Source organism: Sus scrofa, chromosome 13 (assembly GCF_000003025.6).
Source record: "Sus scrofa isolate TJ Tabasco breed Duroc chromosome 13, Sscrofa11.1, whole genome shotgun sequence".
NCBI classification, from domain to species: domain Eukaryota; kingdom Metazoa; phylum Chordata; class Mammalia; order Artiodactyla; family Suidae; genus Sus; species Sus scrofa.
The window spans coordinates 70,587,873-70,607,248 of record NC_010455.5 but is presented as its reverse complement, the minus strand read 5'-3'; the positions used below and the strand labels follow the sequence as shown (position 1 = coordinate 70,607,248).

Below are 19,376 nucleotides of genomic sequence, written 5' to 3'. Positions count from 1 at the left end.
GTTCATATTTTCTCTTTCTTCCTGGTTAAGTCTTGGGAGATTGCACATTTATAAGAATTTGTTCATTTATTCTAGGTTGTTGATTTTATTATAATTCATTCTGGGTCAACAAATATTAACCCCTGGCTATGTGCTGAGCTCTGGACACCCAATGGCCACAAAGATCAATGAAGTTCTGCACTTGGGAAATTTAATAAATGTATTAATACCTAAACCTCACACTCCCTCAGCCCTTACAGTGTTCTAGGCACTGTGATTTGCAATTTACATATATTAACTTATTTAATCACTGTGATAATTCTGTTGTTGTTCCTATTCATTCATTCATAGGGAGAATATTGTCTCCCTATTCATAAAGTGGGACTACGAACATACAGGTGCAGGGAGGTTATTTTACTGGTCCTAAACCACACAGCAGGGAAGAGCAGAAGCAGGTTTGAACATAGGCTATCCAGTTCCAGAGTCCATGCTCTTAACCACTATACTACATAGCCTCTAATAAATGAGAAATAGTGATAAATACTGTAAAGAAACAAAAATAGTAGTGAGGGGTGCTTGAAGCCAGGGCGGTTGGAGGTATATACTTGAAGTGTTGGAATTGGAGCTGAGTCTAATTAACCAGAAAGAGCCAGCCATGCAAAGGTCAGAGGGAATAGCATGTGCAAAGGCCCAGAGACAGGGCAGAACATGGCATGTTGGAAGAACAGAAGGAAGGCCCCTGTGGCTGGAGCCTAGTGAGGGAGGGGCTCTGTCCTATCACAGATAAACTCCCCAGTCTCAGGGGCTCCCGCAACAGACATGTGTTTCTCGCCCTTGGGTGTTCCTGCTCAGCAGGTGGCTCTCCTCCAGGTGGCCATTCAGGGACCCAGGGCTCTTCCTTCTGGGGCTGGGAGAGAGCATGGGAGGTGCTGATGGGCCAGGAATTAGAGCAACCCCCCGCAACTTCATGGTCCAGAGCTTAGTCCTGTGGTTGCTACCAAGTACAAGGAAGATGGAAAGTGTGGTCCAGCAGGGTGACCTGAAGGAAGGGGACCTGGGTGTGGCAAGAATTCAGCCAGCCTCTGCCATACCAGTGGCTGACAGGTATGCAGACAGAGCATAGTCTTATGGGATTTTCTGATGGGCAGAAGAAGACAAAACCCAAGACTGACCCCAGGCTCCCCGAGGTGGGAGGTGGTGGTGGGGCCTATCCAGCAGAGTGGCTGTGTCTCTGCTGCAGAGCAGTGCTGGTGTGTGAGTGTTTTCACACGGTCCTGTGGTCCAGCCACTCCCTGTCCCACACCCCTTGTTATGTGTCTGTGCCACTCCTCCCATTAAGAGACGGAATCTCGGAGTTCCCGTCATGGTGCAGTGGTTAATGAATCCGACTAGGAACCATGCGGTTGCGGGTTTGATCCCTGCCCTTACTCAGTGGGTTAAGGATCCAGCGTTGCCATGAGCTGTGATGTAGGTCACAGACACGGCTCGGATCCCGCGTTGCTGTGGCTGTGGCATAGACCGGTGGCTACGGCTCTGATTAGACCCCTAGCCTGGGAACCTCCATATGCCACAGGAGCGACTCAAGTAAAGGCAAAAGACAAAAGAGAGAGACGGAGTCTCCCTCCTGATGCCTTGAACCTGGGCTGGCCCCATGGCTTGTTTGGCCAGTAGAATGTAGCAGTTAATGTAGTGCTGGTGCTGGGCTTCAAGGAGCCTAGCCACTTCTTCCCCTGTTTTTGGAATCCTTCTCTGATGGGAACAAGGCTGGAGGATAAGACCATGTAGAAGAGGACCCAGGTGTCCCAGCTAAAGTTGTCATACATCAGCAGAATCCAAAATACAGAACAGAGTTCTGTCTGGATCAGTAGGGCCCATAACTGTCCACAGGTGCGACAGGAAGCCCAGCTGAGATCAGAATGACCCAACTCATCCGTGGACTTGGGGGTATTAATAAAATTGTTTGAAGGCATTGAGTCTGTGAATTTTGGGGGGGGGTGCAGTTTGTTCCTCAGTGATAGCTAACTGATACATTTCCCTGAGCCAGCAAAGAGCCCTGGTCATGGAGCCCAGGATGTGGCTTTCAGTCCTGTGCCTGTCAGTGATTTGTGTGGGTGAGTTCCTCTGTCTCCCTGCCTCCAAGCAAGAGGTGGTGTGAGAGCACCTGGGGTGTGGTTCCAATTCCAGTAGCTCCAGATAAGAAAAGGAGAAGGGCTGTACCTGCATGTGGTAGCTCCAGATCCCATCCTTCCTACAGTAGCCCTGCAAGGCTCCTCGAAGGACCAGGAGTTTGTCAGAGGGAGGAAAGTGAGGTGGGGCTCTAGGAGAGGAAATGGCATCAGTACAGGATTATGGGGTGGTACAGGGATAAGAAGGGGCATGAAAATTGCCAGAACCTTGCCTGTCATGGGGCAGTTACTGCCCAAATGGCATTGTTGCCAGCTGTACACAGGGGCCACGAAGTGCCAGGTCATGAGCCACTAAGGAAGTTGGTCTTTGTCTGAAGGACAATGAGGAGCATGGTGGGTGGTAGGGGGTGGACTGGACTGGCCGTGGCTTGGAGGCTGCCTTGATGGGGCATGAGTGGAGGCAGAGAGACTTGGGAGGAGGCCGTGATGTTCTTCCAGGTGAGAGATGATGATGGCCACGATCAGTGAGGAGTGGGCAGGCGGAGGGGGAGGGACCTGGGGAAGGGGTGCCAGAGCTCCCTGACCTTCTGGATGCCCCGGGAAGGTGGAAGGAGACACCTGCCCAGTACAGATGCCCTGTGTGGCCTACAATCTGAATCCTTTCTAGTTTCCTCAAGCCTGGAGGTGGCAGGAGGTTGGGGACCAAGTGGGGACCAAGTCTCCTGGGCTGACCTTGGACAGCCTTGACCACAGCCCTCTTTCCCTCACTTCTGGTGGCAGGGCCTTGAAGTGGTCACCTCTCTCCCCTGAGACTGTCCTTGTCTGTAAGTGGGAATGAGCAGCTTCTTTGTGGCTCAGGGAACATGTCACAGGCTTGTCTGAAGACAGTAGGGGATGGTTCTGCCTCAGGTGGAGGAAAACCAAGCCCAGGACTTTCCCGAACTGGGTCTTGCTGGGGGACTGACTCCCTTGAGTGGAGGGCAGGGGGCACCAGAGGATTGGGCTTCTTGGGGCCACGTACCAGGGCCCCCCCTGCAGAGAGGGGCAGGGCACACCATTCCTGTAGAGCCCTTAGGAAGCCTCCTGCTCTGGGAAGCCTTGAGCTGGCTTTAAACTGAAGTCCACAGGGTGTGGAGTGTGTGCACACATGTGTTCACATGTAGGTACATCTGAGCAAATAGAAACTGTATCCTTCCCAACCCCCCCTCTGAATTATTCTGCTGCCTCCAGGGGTGCGTGGTGTCGGGAAAGGGCTTCCCTGGGAGGCACACATCCTGGCCTTGGTTGTCCTTCTGCTGGGCTTGCTGTGTGACCTGATGTAGAACCTTGTCTGTCTCTGGGCCTCAGGTGCTCTGTCTCTAAAACAAGAGGTTTGGTCCAAGTCTCAGGCCACGCGCCACTGGCCAGGTTGAGCTTGCAGCCATGTTTTGCTCTATCCTCATGGTGTTTGTCAACATACACAAAAAGTAGGAGATTTTACTGAAAAAAACCTGAATGTTCGGCTCTTCTTGAAAAACCAGAAGGCCTGGCCACGGGGTGGCCCACATTCCCAAGTGGCTGCAGTGGGCTGCACCAAGCAGCTCACTTCCTGCAACTTTTACACCTGGGCCCCCTCACCTGAGCTTTCAATCCCACAGTCCTGGGCTCTCTGATGTTTTTATTCAGCCTCTTATGATTTTAGCTTCTTTGAATGTCTGCTTTGTTGAAAAGCCACTTTAGCAACAAACAAAAGAGGGGGAAAATACCTTTACCCAACACAGAGCCAAACACTGATTACCTTGAGCTGTGTTTGAAGAATCATCATTATTGGGAGAATAGTAATTAGTAATAATACTAATATTTAGCCTTGATCAGGGAGCCATGCAGTCTTTACAAGAAAGAGGACTATCACAGCAGCCCTATGAGGTTGGGACTGCTGCGCCCTGTCACAGATGGCGAGGCTGAGGCTCCGGCTGCGAGCGCAGCTGAGCTGGGTACTTTAGAGAGCAGGCAAGCCCCAGGCTTGGGAACTCACAGTATCTCAGGGGCCACGGGAAGGCTGGCAGCTGACCTGGCCATTCTTCTCAACAGCCTGGCTGTCCTCACGCCAGGCCCAGTCCTCACCCGGATAGTCAGGGAGCACAAGGGGTATCTTCTTACAGCATGTTATGTCAGTAACATTAAAGGATCATCTGGGGAGTCTGATCAAAACCTCCCCCATTCTCAGGTGTCATGAGACTGGGAGCAGAGTGACTGTGGGATTGGGAAGCCTCTGTTCATGGTAGACATTGGAGGTTTTCCCAGGCAGAGAAAAACTGTGACATGGGGAGGTTTGAGAAACTTCTGTGTGTTTTCCCCTCTGTTATCCTTCCACCTATCTGCAGACTCAGCCACCCATTATACATGCATCTATCCATCCACTTATCCACCCTCCCATCCACTCATCCATCCACCTACCCATCCACCCATCCATCCATCCACTCATCCATCCACCCACCCACCCAACCATCCATCCCCTGCTTATCCATCCCTCCACCCACCAATCATCTATCCATTTACCCACCTACCTGTCTACTCACCCATTCATCCATCTAGCAGTCCATCTATCCACCCACTCAACAATCCATCCATCCACCCATCCACTCATCCCTTTACATATCTACTCATCCTGATATCCAAGAAGAAAAAAATGGTCCAAGGGAGGAAGTCAGCCAACCATCCAGCCACTTTATTTGTCCATGCTGTGATTCAGGCCCAGTGCTAATATTGGGGAGTTCAACACACTGACACTGAGGGGCTCCTAATGCACAGGGCCATGAGGCTGTGGTCTCAGAGGTATCTGAGTTTCATCAGTGTCTGTGGACACAGAGTTCAAAGATGCCATCTCTTGGTGGCTCAGCACAATTGCTAAAGGTCCCCACAGTTTGCCTCCCACCACAAGCCCCTGACCCACCAGCAGAGACTCCCGGGACCAGCAGATGCACAGGCATATGCCACCCTGATCTCCCAGGCACATGGAGAGAGAGATAAAGACAGCCGTGTACCCGCAGGAGCACACGAGACATACACACCCAGAGGTGCCTGGAGGTGCAATCACACCACAACCCAAGGAGCTCTAAAGTCTCTCTCTCTCTCACACACAAGCACGCACGCACACACATGGAAATGCAAACGGACACATGTTAGAACACCCACAGCCTCCTGGAGGAAAGTGTTCCAGGCTGAGAGGCACTGGAATAGTGTAGACAGGCTTTGTCCACACCTCTCCCTGCCAGTCTGCCTTGGGACCAAGACACCCCACTGGCCTGGCTGCTCATGGGACCCCTCCCCCAGCTCTGCTGCCCCATAACTGAGGGCACATGGCAATGGCAGGGTGTCCTGGTAAAGAGCAGGCTCCCTGAGCTGGCTTCTGCCAAGTGGAGGTGACCTGTCCCACTGACGGTCCTGTGATGCTGAGGGCAAGAGCCTGCCCAGCACATGCTCATCTCAAGGGCAATGTGCACAGACCTCGCTCAAAAGCCTGAGCTCACTTGGCTAAGGCTGGGCACCTGCTTCCTCCCATGTAATATCCAGGGCCCTCCTGCCCCACCCCCGGGCCAGTGGAACTTGAGGACCTCACTGCGTGAGGGTCCCCACAGGGCCTGGACCTACACCCAGGTCTTGCCGCTGCTCACCCCAAAGGGAGTACCAGAATTAAGAAGCACAGGCCGTGGATGATACAGGCAGACTCAATATAAATAAAATATTCATATAAAAATAGTCTCTTACAAAATATTCTCTTATCCAGTGGCTCACTTTCCAAACGATGGAAACTGATGGGGGTTGTAGTATTACCTCCCCTCTCTCTCTTCCAAACTGGACCTTCCCATGGGTGAGTCTGAGCTGGGGAGGATAGCAGGATGGGAAATGTGTTCTGGAAAACGTCCCCACTTCTGGACCAGCTTACATTTCTGGAGAATTAGCAGCAAACAGCAAAAAAATAGATGTGTGTGTATATCTCTATATGTATAAAGGATGCCTGCTCTTGTACTTAAACATCTAGTGTGGCAGGGGGGGTGCTTGCGAAATCAACTAGCAGAAATACCTGCATAAAGACTATGTACAGTTCTACTCGGCTCCGTGTCCTAGAGGCAAAATTATCACACAAGGAAAGCAAGTGGTCCACTTTGATTGCAGAAAACGGATCCGATGAGGTGGAAGGGTTCTTTTTAATTAAATAAATTAATATTATTTTTTATCAGAATAAATTGTTAAATATTGCTATGTTGAGGCCCAGGGTCCAGAGTTTCTGGTGCGAAGGCTCTGCTCAGCCGAGGAGGGTCCTGGGCGGTGTGTGGGCCCGGCAGAGCGGCACTGGGTGTAGCATGGATGACTTGGGGCCCTGGAGAAGTGCCCCCACAGGCGCCCCCACAGCAGACAAGACAAGCTCAGCATCGCTGGGGCTCCCTGTGAAGGTCTGAGCCATGACTGCAGCATGGAAAGCGTCCAGTCCTCCTGCCGTTTGTGTGTGGCTGGCGGGGCCATGTGACCCCGCCATCACTTGCACGTATAGACCTCCGTGCGCTCGCTGCACGTGTTGCATTTGACGTAGCAGCACCAGTGGAACTTGCAGTTGCACTGCCACACGCGGGCATACTGGTGGGTGTTGTAGCCGCGGCCGCAGCACATGAGGTCACAGCCACTGGCCTGGGGGGCCGTCTTGTTGCAGGCGCGGCCCTGTGTGCCCACACTGCCTGTCACCGGGTCCTCCTCGCAGTAGTTGGGCGACTTCTCGATGTACACCAGGTCGGTGTCCATGGGCTTGCGGTAGGACAGCGGCTTCTTGATCTTCAGGAAGGTGGGCCGCTTGTTGCGGCTGGCGCGCACGGGCTCCACGTGGACAGCCTCGTTGTACTTGTCCTTGAGCACGTAGCCCAGCTCTCGGAACTGCGGCAGTGTGGTCCAGCAGGTCTTGGTGGTGCAGGAGCCTGACACGCCATGGCATTTACACTCCAGCTTCATGTTCTCCTCCAGGATCTGCAGGTGGGGAAAAGCACAGTGCACATCACTGCAGGGCTCAGTGCAATTGTGTAGGGGCACATACAGAGGGGGAGACAGTGATGAAAAGTAAAGACATGAGGGTCCACAGATACCAAGACAGTCGTCCCTGGGGTAGGAGGTGAGGGGCTGTGGTTGATGAGGGTCACCTGGGGGTCTGCTGGGGTTCTGGCCATGTTCTGTTCCTTGATATGGGTGCTATATATATAATTACTCTTTTAAATCCACATGGGTGACCTGAGTGCTTTTTTGAAGTCAGCTGTGCTTGCAATGTATAAAAATGCAATGGGGACAACAGCCAATGAGCACATGAAAAGATGCTTGTCATCAGCTCCCAGGGAATGCAAACCAACACCAGAGTGAGACAGCACTGCACACCCACAGGGATGGCCACTGTGGCAGAGGAAACACAGATACAGCAGTTGTTGACATGGAGAGATGGGAGCCCTGCTGTGCTGCTTTGGTGGGAGTGTGAAATGGTGCAGCCCCATGGAAACAGCCTGGCAGTCCTGCCACGTGTTAAACATAGTGACCATGCGACCCAGTATTACAGTCTCGGTGTCTGGGCCCCCCTCCCCACCCCTCAATTTCTATGTTGAAAACCTAAGCCCCAGAGTGATGCTACTGGGTGGGGCCTTTGGGAGGTTCTAAGTCACGAGGGTGAAGCCCTCACTAATGGTGTTAGTGCCTCATATAAAGGGCCCCAGAGAGACCCCAGCTGCTTCCAGCATCTCTGGGCAGAGTGAGAAGGCCTCAGGTACGAACCAGGAAGAAGGTCCTGACCAGAACTCAACCATGCTGGCACCCTCATCTTGAAGGTCCAGCCTCTAGACCTGCGAGAAATGCATTTCTGTTGAGATGCCACCCAGCACTGCCACTCCTCGTGTACACTCAGGAGAGGTGAGAGCATACAAATGTGGGAAAAACTAACAGGACAGTGTTCATAGCAGCATCAAAACGTGGTCTAGGGAGTTCCTGTTGTGGTGCAGTGGGTTAATGAATCCGACTAGGAGCCCTGAGGTTGCGGGTTCGGTCCCTGGTCTCGCTCAGTGGGTTAAGGATCTGGTGTTGCCATGAGCTGTGGTGTAGGTCGCAGATGTGGCTCGGGTCTGGTGTTGCTGTGGCTGTGGCATAGGCCGGCAGCTGTAGCTCCAATTAGACCCCTAGCCTGGGAACCTCCATATGCTGTGGGTGCGGCCCTAAAAAGACAAAAAGAAACAAAACAAAACAAAAAAAACCCCTGGTCTAGCCTCACAACAGAATGTTAACTCAGTCATAGAAAGGAATGCAGTACTGACCCCTGCAGTGAGAAGGCACTGGATTCTGCCTGGCATCTGTGACACAGATGCCTCCCTGTCACAGGGGTAAGCACCAGGCTTCCGGGCGGGGGCAGGTGGCTGCCCTCCTCCCCTGCGGTTTTCATATGGGCCCCTAGTCAGATAATGCATAGCTCATCAGTCCTGCAGACTCTGCATTTTGAGAGCCTCAGCGATCACGTTTTATCCACATTAACCTGGGCATAAGCTCTACTACCCTGGTCAGGGCTGGGTGCCAAGCCCTCTCCCAAAGGCAGGGGGCAAAAGCAGAAGAAACATGTGGGGGATTTTCCACCCCAGCCAGTGGCCAGGCTGGCTCCTTGCTTTGAGGTGCTGGGCGATGCTGGGGCCCAACACTGAGAGCGTAGCTTGATTCCAGGTTAGTCAGTCACGGGTTTGCTGGTTCTGAGATGACATGAATCTGTGTACCTTCCCAGCTGCCAGGCAGGCAGCAGGGGCTCACAGGAAAAGCCCAGAGAGAAGTCACCAATGGGGACTTCAAACTCTTGCACAGCCAGCACCCCTGGCCCAGGCCACTTGCCTGAATGTCCAGGGTCTTGGAGGCCCTGGTGGGCTGGGCACTAACCCTGCACTGCTGGATGAAGGGGCAGTCAGAGGCCCTGGGAGGAGTTGTGTGGGGAGGGGGCCATCAGGGGGCTGGGAGCCACGGCAGTTTATCATCCTGTGAGGCAGAGGCACCTTGGTGCAAGAGGAAAGCAAATGAGATGATATATGGTGAGGCCTGGTCTCAGCACACACTTTTTCTCCTTCCTCCTAACCTTAACCCTCAGGTGACTGGACGAGGGGTGTGTTTCCTCCTCACCTCTCACCTGTTGCTGCTGCTTGGCAGGCAGGGACCTGGTGCTCAGAGGAGCTGAGGGGATGTGCTGAGTGCCTACTATGTGCTGACCCTGTGTGAGGACAGGGGACTTGGGAAAGGAAGAGTGCATGAAGCTGCTGCCCTTGTAAAGAGCACATGCTGCGGGGAGAGGGGAGCAGGCACCTGATTCAAATAAGAGTTAAGAGAGATGAAGAAAATGGAACAGGATTAGGGCCAACGGGAGGAGGTCGGGAAGGCTACATGACACTGATGGTATGGGACAACCTCTCTGAGGAGAGGACATTTGGGTAGTGGGAAGGACCCAAGGGGAGGCAGGCACGTGGCAGCACAGACCTCTTCCCTCCTTGTATTTCTGCTAGAACCTCAACAATGAAAACCTGAAAGCATTTCCTCTGAGATCAGGAATAAGTCAAGGATGTCGATTCTTGCCACTTTTATTCAACATAGTTTTGGCAGTCCTAGCCACAGCAATCAGAGAAGAAAAAGAAATAAAAGGAATCCAAACTGGAAAGGAAGAAGTAAAATGGTTGTGGTTTGCAGATGATGATACTGTACATAGAAAATCCTAAAGATGCTACCAGTACACAATTAGAGCTCATCAATGAATTCAATAAAGTTGTAGGATTCAAAATTATTACATAGAAATCACGTACATTCCTATAAACTAACAATAAACAATCAGAAAGAGAAATTAAGGAAACAATCCCATTTACCATTGCACCAAAAAGAATAAAATATCCAGGAATAAACCTACCTAAGGAAGGAAACTCTAAAATGCTGATGAAAGAGATCAAAGGAGACACAAAGAGATGGAAAGATACACCATCTTCTTGGGTTTGAAGAACCAATATTGTCAAAATGACTATATTACCAAAGGCTTCTGTAGATACAATGCAACCCCTACCAAATTATCAATGGCATTTTTCACAGAACTAGAACCAAAATTTTAAATTTGTTTGGAAATTCAAAAGACCCTGAATAGCCAAAGCCATCTTGAGAAAGAAAAACAGAGCTGGAGGAATTAGGTTTCTTGATTGCAGACTATAGTACAAAGCTACAATCATCAAAACAGTATGGTATTGGTATGAAACCAGAAATACAGATAAATGGAACAGAATAGAAAGTCCAGAGATAAACCCATGCACCTTTGGTCAATTAATCTACAACAAAGGAGGGGAAAATATGTTCTCTTCAATAAGTGGTGCTTGGGAAAATGGATAGCTACATGTAAAAAATGAGAACATTCTCTAACACCATACACAAAGATAAACTTAAAATGGTTTTAAAAACCTAAATGTAAGGCAGGATATGATAAAACTCTTAGAGGCAATCCTAGGCAGAACACTCTTTGACACAAATTGCAGCAATATCTTTTTGGATCCACCTCCTAGAGAAATGAAAATAAAAACAAAAACAAACAAATTGGATCTAATTAAACTTAAAAGATTTTGCACAGTAAAGGAAACCAGAAAGAAAAAGACAACCCACAGAGTGGGAGGGAATATTTGCAAATGAAGTGACTGACAAAGGATTAATCTCCAAAATATACAAACATCTCACGCAGCTCAACATCAAAAAAAACCGAACAACCCCATCAAAAAATGGGAAGAAGATCTCAATAGACATTTCTCCAAAGAAGACAGACAGATGGCCAAACTCACATGAAAAGATGTTCAACATCACGAATTATTAGAGAAATGCAAATCAAAACTACAATGAAGTATCACCTCACACTGGTCAGAATAGCCATCATCAAAAAGTCTGCAAATAATAAATGTGTGGAGAGGGTGTGGAGAAAAAGGAGCCCTCCTACACTGTTGGTGGCAATGTAAATTGGTACAACCACTATGGGTTCCTCAAAAAACTAAATATAGAACTGTCATATGATCCAGCAATTCTACTCCTGGGCATATATCCAGAGAAACCTGTAATTCAAAAAGATGGACCTGAATGGTCACTGCAGCACTATTTAGGATGACCAAGACATGGAAACAACCTACATGTCCATCAACAGAGGAATGGATAAAGTGTAGACACACACACACACACACACAGAGGAATATTAGCCACAAAAAAGAACAAAATAATGCCATTTGCAGCAACATGGATGTGATCTAGAGATTATCGTACTAAGTGAAGTAAGTCAGAGAAAAACAAATATTTTATCACTTATGTGTAGAATCTAATAAAAAATGATACAAATGAACTTATTTACAAAACATAAGCAGACTCACAGATCTCTAAATCAAACTTATGGTTATGAAAGGGAAAAGGCTGGGGAGGTAGGATAAATTAGGATTTGGGGATTAACATATACACATATGTAAACTAGGTAACTAACAAGGACCTAGAGCATAGCACAGGGAACACTACTTAATACTCTGTAATAACCTACATTGGAAAAGAATCTGAAAAAAATGGATATATATATATATATATATATATATATATATATATACACACACACACATATATATATGGCTTTGCTGTACACCTGAAACTAACAACACTGTAAATCAATTATATTTCAATAAAATTTTTAAAACATTGCACTTGAAGGACAGCAGAACAAAGGCTTCTGTGGAACAGGGCCAAGGCCATGCATGACCTGGCTCCAGTACAGGTGCAGAGGTGGCACAGGTGGGCCATCACTCAGGCTCTGTGGATCATGCTAAAGAGGAGCAATTTTTTATTATTCAGTTTTTTAAATGAACCCCATTATTCCAAGTTTTATATTTCCGGAAAAACTGTGACAATACTAGAGTCCCCATTCTCCCCTGTTGTGTTTTGCCTAGGACTGTCATCTTACATTAGTATGGTAAATTCATCATGAGCTAATATGGACTTCTTACTATGAACTGAAGTCCACCCTTTATTCAGATTCCTTGGTTGATAACCGTAGGTCCTTGTTCTGTTCCAGGGTCCCTTCCAGGCCACCATGTGGCATTTTGTCATCCTGTCTCCTCAGGCTAGGAGAAGGGATGGTACTGTGCCCACCACTGGGGAGCCAGTGGTGGCCCAGAGCAGGATTTATGATTTTTTAAAGACTTCTCCTTGGCTGTAACAGATGCAGCACTCCCTGTGCAGGGAGACTGTTGGGGCCGGGGGGCACATGGGAAATTCTCTGTACCTTCTGCTCAGTTGCTGCCAACCTAAAACAGCTCTGAAACACAGCCTGGTTTTGTTTTTGTTTTTGCTTTTAAAGCTTGCGGGAGAGGAGCTATGAGCAGGGCCGGTCTCTGGAGTTGAGACGGGGCTGTCCCTGCTGCTGACTGGCTGGTGTCCTCGCTGGGCCGGGGTTTCCCCATTTGAATGACATGATTTCCAAGGCTGCTTCTGACCCTTTGAGATTCCTGACCTGTGTGCTCACTGCTCTTTAACCCAGACAAAGCGTTTGCAGAGCTCTGACAGCCCGGATTGTCCTACACCTCCGAGAGACGGGCATCCCACTCATTTCACAGGTGGGGAGACTGAAGCTCAGAGACAGGAAGGGGCTCAAGACGACAGAGTGGGCTGGGTCTGTCCAGGCCACTCCCCACTGTCCCCTCCCACTCCCTGCCGCAGGGGCCAGACTGGAGGGCTATACCCAGGAGCTGATGATTCCTGTCAGTGAGTCATATGGCCCAGGGCGGACTGGCCGAGGGCTGTGTCCCTTCCAGGGGTCCAGCCAGTGGAAGGTACTGGAGGGAGCCCTCCCTGCTGGCCCCACAGGGTGGCTGGGATCCCCAGCAAAGGGTACAGCTCCTGCTCCTATGTCCTCTCTGTAAGTCCCCCTGGATTCCAGCACCCCACCTCCTGGCCCTCAAACCTAAGGGGTCACGGTCACAAGGCTGGCAGCCCCAGCGTGCTGCATCAGCCCTCCTGGTTCCTTGAACTTTGTCCTTGGTTTTATTAGCACACCCTCTTTATAAAATAGCTTTATTGCAGTATAATTCACATACCATGTGAGTCAAACTCTTAAAGTATATAGTTCATTGGGTTTTAGTATATGCAGAGCTGTGTAACCATCACCACTACCTAATTAGAATAATTTACTTCATTCTCAAAGAAACTCTGTAGATGCAAACTCTTACATCTGGAATGGATAGACAATGAGGTCCTACTATACAATGCAGGGAACTAAATCCTATCTCTTGGGATAGAACATGATGGAAGATAATATGAGAAAAAGAATGTCTATATATGTGTGACCGGGTCGCTTTGCTGTACACCCAAAATCGATGCAATGTTATATAATCAACTTTTAATAAAAAAAATTTTAAAGAAAAGAAACTCCATTCTCGGTAGTAGTCACTAATTTCTCCCCTCCTCTCCACCCCTGGTAACCACGACTTTCTGTCTTTAAAGAGTTGGCTATTCTGGACATTTCATATAAATGGGCTCACACAACACATGGCTTTTTGTGTGTCTAGCCTTCCTTTGCTCGGCATAATGCTTCCAAAATCCATCCATGCTGAAGCAGGGGTCAGCTCTTCATTCCTTTTTATGACTAAGTAATATTCCATTGTAGGGATATGGCACACTCTACCCATCCATCCATCATTGGTTGGCCTGCAGGCTCTGCCAAAACTCCTGAATTCCTAGTGCGCATAGCCCTGGCCCTGACCCCAGCGCTACACCCTGTCTCTCACAGCGGGTCCGAGAGCAAGCCCGCCTCCTGACCCACAGCACGGGCACTTTCCCCCAGGTCCACCTCTGGGCTCTGCACCTGCTGGTCCTTATCTGGAAGGCCGATCTTTACTGCCACTACAGATGCTCGACCCAGCAATTCCACTGCAGAATATGTACCCTCCGGGAAGGCTCCTGCATGTGCAGGACGACGGTCTCATGGAGGCATTATCTGAAATATCAAAAGGCCGAAAAAATCTAAAGATCCACCAATGGGGACAAGTTCCACAAACCATGGTGCGTCAATAACTGGAATGTCCTGCAGCTGCCAGAGAGAACAAGGCGGCCCTGTACTTTCTAGTGAGAGACACGGTGGGGAGAACTGAGCTAAAGGAAAGTATGCGGAGCATGAGCTCATTTGTGCGAGAGAAATAAGACCTGTGTGTGCGTGTTCCTTGGAGCACAGAATAACATCCCTGGAAGAATGCATGAGACAATGGCAGGTGGGAGGAGGAGCTGCCTCCAGGGAGGGTACCCAGGACCAGGAGCCTTACTTTTCATAGGACTTTGTACTGTTTGAATATTTTACCATGTCAGACAAAAAAGTCACCTCCTCCACAAAGCCCTCCCTGATTGCTAGGGCAGTCGTTAACTCCCCCACGTGTCCCCTAGCTGTCCTGGGCTGTTGGGTACTTTTCACCTTGTCCCTGCACTGACTGTCTACCTGTTAGCATCTGCCATAAGCCAGCAGTTCTCTGTGGTGGACATGGAGAGAGACCACCCCGATCCCTCTTCAAGGGAGGCCTTGCTTCACAGCTACAGTCGTGGTATGCTGGTCAACAGGCTCTCAAAAAAGAGAAAGCCCTGTTTTGTAGTGTTGGCCAATTCCTGTGGGATAAATGCTCCCTCCACAGCAAATTTTAAGCTCCCAGTGGTTTAACAATCAGCTCACAAATCTCTCATACTTAATAGTGGGTCTTGCAAGTGCTAGGCACAGCCTCCAGCACATCACAGGAGTGTCAACAGCACACAGCCTCCAGTGGTCAGATCCTTTGGTGTCTGTCCCAGCTACAGAGAACCTCAGCCTTCCCTGCTGCCAGAAACAGAGAGAGGTGGGGGTTTCAAAGTCCGGCTACTCTGATGGGCAGAGCTCTCGAACTCCTACCGAGGCTCTGCTGGGCAGCATCGCAACTCCACTCCTGCCCATCCTGCTCCTCCCCTCCCTAATGGACTCCATCTCAGCCTCTGCTCCTGGAGAAGCCCACCTGTGACACTCCAGTCCCCTTCAGTTCCCAACCTTAGGCGCAACACCTGGCATAGACCAGGTCAGCCAGCTGCAAGGGGAAAGAAGGACCTAGTGTGTGCCTGCTACTGTGTGCATTCATTCACTCACTCATTCTGCACTGAGCACCTACTGGGTGCTGGTGGCATCACCTCTACTGTGGAGGCCCTAGGAGGACTGTGATGCAAGCAGATGCTGCCCCTGCCTTCTCTGAGCCTGCAGACCCGCGCCAGAGCCACCATGGAATTAATTCTCCCCCAAATCTAATTACAGGTTGTGAGTGCCATGAAGGAGTGAGACGATCTGACCCAGAGGAGCTGGCCCGTGTGCGGCTCCAGGAAGACTTCCCTGACAGGGGAAGGGCCAGATAACAGACGTGAGATGTCAGAATTGGCCAAACCTTGGGGGGTGGGGGGAATGCAGTTCATACCAGGGGGTAGCACAGGCCAGGGTCCTGAGGCAGCAGGGAGGAGAGGCACAGCTGGACAGTGCGAGAGGAGATGGGCTGGGAGGCACCTGGACTACCTCTGAGCCAGGGGGCGCCCCTGAGCAGCTTTCGTGCAGCGGGGGATGAAGTCTGGTACCTTAAAGGTCATTCCAGAGAGGGTGGAAATTAGGTCAGTTAGAGGCAGGATGAAGGGCTGGAGGGAAGCTGCCATCCGCATCACTGAGGCCAGAGACCATGGTGGCTCCAATGAAGATGGTGGCAGTGGACAGATGAGAAGCCAGGGCTCTCTGGGAGAGGATCCCAGGAGCCTCCCAGGGGCCACTCAGAGGCCTGTGATGGACACGCAGGCTGTGCACTGAGACAGGGAGCCAGGCTTGGGAAGAGCATGTGTTGAGGGCATGGTGAGGAAATTTGAGGCATAGAGAGTGGCAGGAAGAGGGGCCCCTGGGGGCAGAAGGGGCTTTCAGGGCCATTGAAATCTGGCCCAGTCAGGATTTAGTCACTTCCAAAGACTAAATAAAACATGTGATTGAAACCAGCCAGAAGCAAGACACACACCTCTAATTTCTGGCATTTTAAAAAATGACTGCGGAAGCATACAATGGAAGAGCCTAAGAAAGATGGAAAGCTTTAGATGACCACCGGTTCACTGCAAACAAAGAGGTTGCTGACACACCTACCATCTGAAGCCATATTAACTGAGGTCTAGCACTCATAAGTTGGAGGAGATGGTCTTGCTAGGTGATTTTCAGGACTGGGCTCTGCTCAGGCAGAGGGACAGAACCAGAGGGTGTGTGTAGAGGAGGGGATGGAGGCCCGGGCTGAAGGAGCTGGAGCAGCTCAGCCTACAGTTTCTGGGGTCCTGGTCACTGCCCCACACACTCTGCAGGCCCATCCTGGGGCTGGGGGAATGGAAGGGACAGTGAGCCTGGAGGATGAAACTGGGACCCTGGTTGGAGGAGAGGCCCAGGCAGCAGATTCCAGATCAGTGAGAGGCCAGCTGTGCCCACTAGGCGGGACCAGCACTGGGGGGCTGCCCGGAGGCGGTGGGCTCCCTGACCTGAGAGTGTGGGAGCAGCAGCTGGGGTCTCAGCGGGGATTCCTGAGCCAGGTGGGGCAGGGCCACTCACACTCTGCTTCTCTGTGCCCCCACCCAGCCCCAAACCTGTCTGGAGCAGTAGGAAGGATTTTCTGCACCGCTGGAGGGAGAAAAATCAATCTCTTTCTGACAGGTCCCCCAGGAAGTGCCGACAATGTCCCAGGTGCTGCCCAGAGCCCAGAATTACCAGGGCGGGGTTCTCAGGGCTGGGAGAGGCCTCAGGAGAAACTTGGTCCCAGAAAATTCCTGATTCATGACACTGAACAGATACTATCGACGCTGGCCTCCTGGGCTGTCCCAGACTCAGGGCTGCCCAGAGGATGTGAGGTGAACCGCCTGGGAGGAAGGAGGCCTGACAGTGACCTCCAGCTCCCACACTTCCCTTCCACATGGCACTCCTGTGCCAGAAGCCTCTCACCCACCATGGCATTCTGAGGGGCTTCTCAGTGTTAAAACCAAAAGCTGTTTGCCACTGTTGAATTCCACTGCTTCCTTTCGCCTTCCCTCCACACTTCAGGAAGAACTTCATGCCCCCAAGAGAGCCAGGGGGATGCCCCACCCCACCCCCAAGGGGATCAGTTCCGCGGCCATGCCCTCCTCCGGGAAGGTACCTCCATTCACCCTGGCCCAGGGCCTGGCCCAGCCCTTTCAGGGCCTCCACAAATGCCACTTCTTCCTGCAAGCCCCCTGCCGTGCCCCACTTCTCCAGCATGGACCTTTCCCCACCTCTCCCACTCCTGCCTCCCTTCTTTTTGTGCCTTGTTTTACAGTGAGCACAGTGTGGCCTCTGCAAGCTCTGACTCCACCAGGAGGTTCTTTCCCACCATAGCCACTAAAGTAGTCCCGCTGGTCATCAATCCCAGTTCCCACCATGATCATTCCATGATCCCACCAATCATCACTCTAAGATCCCACCAGTCATCACCCCCTGTCCCACTGGCCACTGCCAGGTATGGGCTGCTGACTCAGGCAGGTCAGGACTAATCAGAGTGAGTCCTGGGGATTCAGTGTGAACTGTTGGTAAGAACAGTTTGTAATTTCCTGCCAGATGAGAACAGGAGGGGATGCAGAGGCCTAAGCATCTCACAACCATACAGATCTAAGTAAAGAAGCTGACCGGAGAAAGAGAGCATGAGGGGTGTGTGGACTTGGTTTCTGGGAAAAGCATTTGTTATCTGGATCAAACTGGCCCAGAATTCATGACCCCAGAACCATTTGGCTCCATGAACCAATGAATTCCCCCTTTTTAAAGCTACCTTGAGTTGGGTTTCTGCCCCTTATGGATTAAAATTCTCTAGCTGGCACAGAGGTCCTTTCGTCTGTGCAGCGAGATGCTTTATGTAAACCTAGTAAAGAGTCCTTAGTTCATGGATTTGAAGTCACAGCAGGGAGTAGGTCTAAGGGCCTCGAGGGTGGAAGCTGCGGCTCTGGGTTAGTTGGGCATCTGCTGCTTCAGTCCATCTGATGCCCTCTGCTGTTGGCCAGCCTGGTTCCCCTGCAGGGAGAGGTTAGTTCTGGACCATCTGCACCCCTGGTGATGAGCAGTGACCCATGTAATCAGAATGAGTCCCAACATGGCAGCAGGTTGTGACAAAAGGCATCCTGAAGCAGAGGAGAAGACACCAGTGTCAGAGCCAGGTAGCCCAAGAACCTGGTTCAAATCCTACCTCTAGCCACCACATGTTCATGATGGCAGAAATGGCCATTGGGAACAGGGCACACTCCCGTCTGGCCCTCCATGTCCTCATCATAGCTTGCCTGCCTCTGACCACAGAGGCTGAAAACATAGGACCTACCTGATAAAAAGTGAGACTGAGAGAGCGACTTTTCATTTTCTATCTTTGAATGCTGTGGTATGAAAGTGTGACTGCAGGAGCTTAGGCAGCCATTTTGTGACCAAAAGGCAAGAGTGCCAGAGGCCAACAAGGTGACGTGGCAGATGGAAGGATGGAAACAGATTGGGTGGCCTCAAAGAGAATGTTGAGCCTCTGAAATAAACTACATCCAGATTTTTAATTTGCAAGAAAAAGCCAACTCCTATCATTGAAGGCACACCTAGCAAGGTATTTTGTTACTTGGAAACAAAAGCATCTTCAGTGATCTGCTCCTCGCTGTAAAGTAGGAGCAAGTTTTTCCTCAAAGGAAATAGTGGGGATTAAGGCGAGAAGGGCAACCAGGGCCTGGTGTAGTGTGTCTCACAAATGAGTTTTCCTCCTTTCATGCAAGGAATGCTATGGCCCGGAACCTGAGAGTTCTGCCTCTACATTGCTGTGTGGCTGCTGGCAAGTCCCTTTCCTTCTCTGGACCCTGTTTTCCCTGTTGTACAATGAAGGTGCTAGAGGGGGTTTCCAAGGGAGAAGACAGGGACACAGAGGGACAAGGAGAGCACATTGTCCCAGATGTCACCATGGTAGGTGTCAAGCTCTGGGTGGTGCAGGTGCAAAGACATGCTGGAGTGACCATTTCCCCAGAGGCTACTGTGAGTACTCCCTGGGCCCCTGAAGCAGCTCTGGCCCTTCAATTTCCAGAACCCCCAAGATCACCACCTCCTGCCCTCACCCCATAGGTCCATGCAGCATCCTTTCCCATCTGTGTTACCACCGTGCTTCCTTCCACTCCAAGCTTCCAGCCACCCCAGCAAGAGGCCTCGTTCCCAGACCT

General features: G+C 50.7%; 1 protein-coding gene across 1 annotated transcript in view; it reads right to left on the bottom strand.

Moving 5' to 3' along the window:
• Positions 4,785-19,376, bottom strand: part of WNT7A (Wnt family member 7A) — a 63,663-nt gene continuing 49,071 nt past the window's right edge. The window contains exon 4 of the mRNA XM_003132396.5: positions 4,785-7,100. Coding sequence (XP_003132444.1) covers positions 6,621-7,100 — 480 coding nt within the window. The 3' untranslated portion in view covers positions 4,785-6,620. The remainder of the gene's footprint in view (positions 7,101-19,376) is intronic.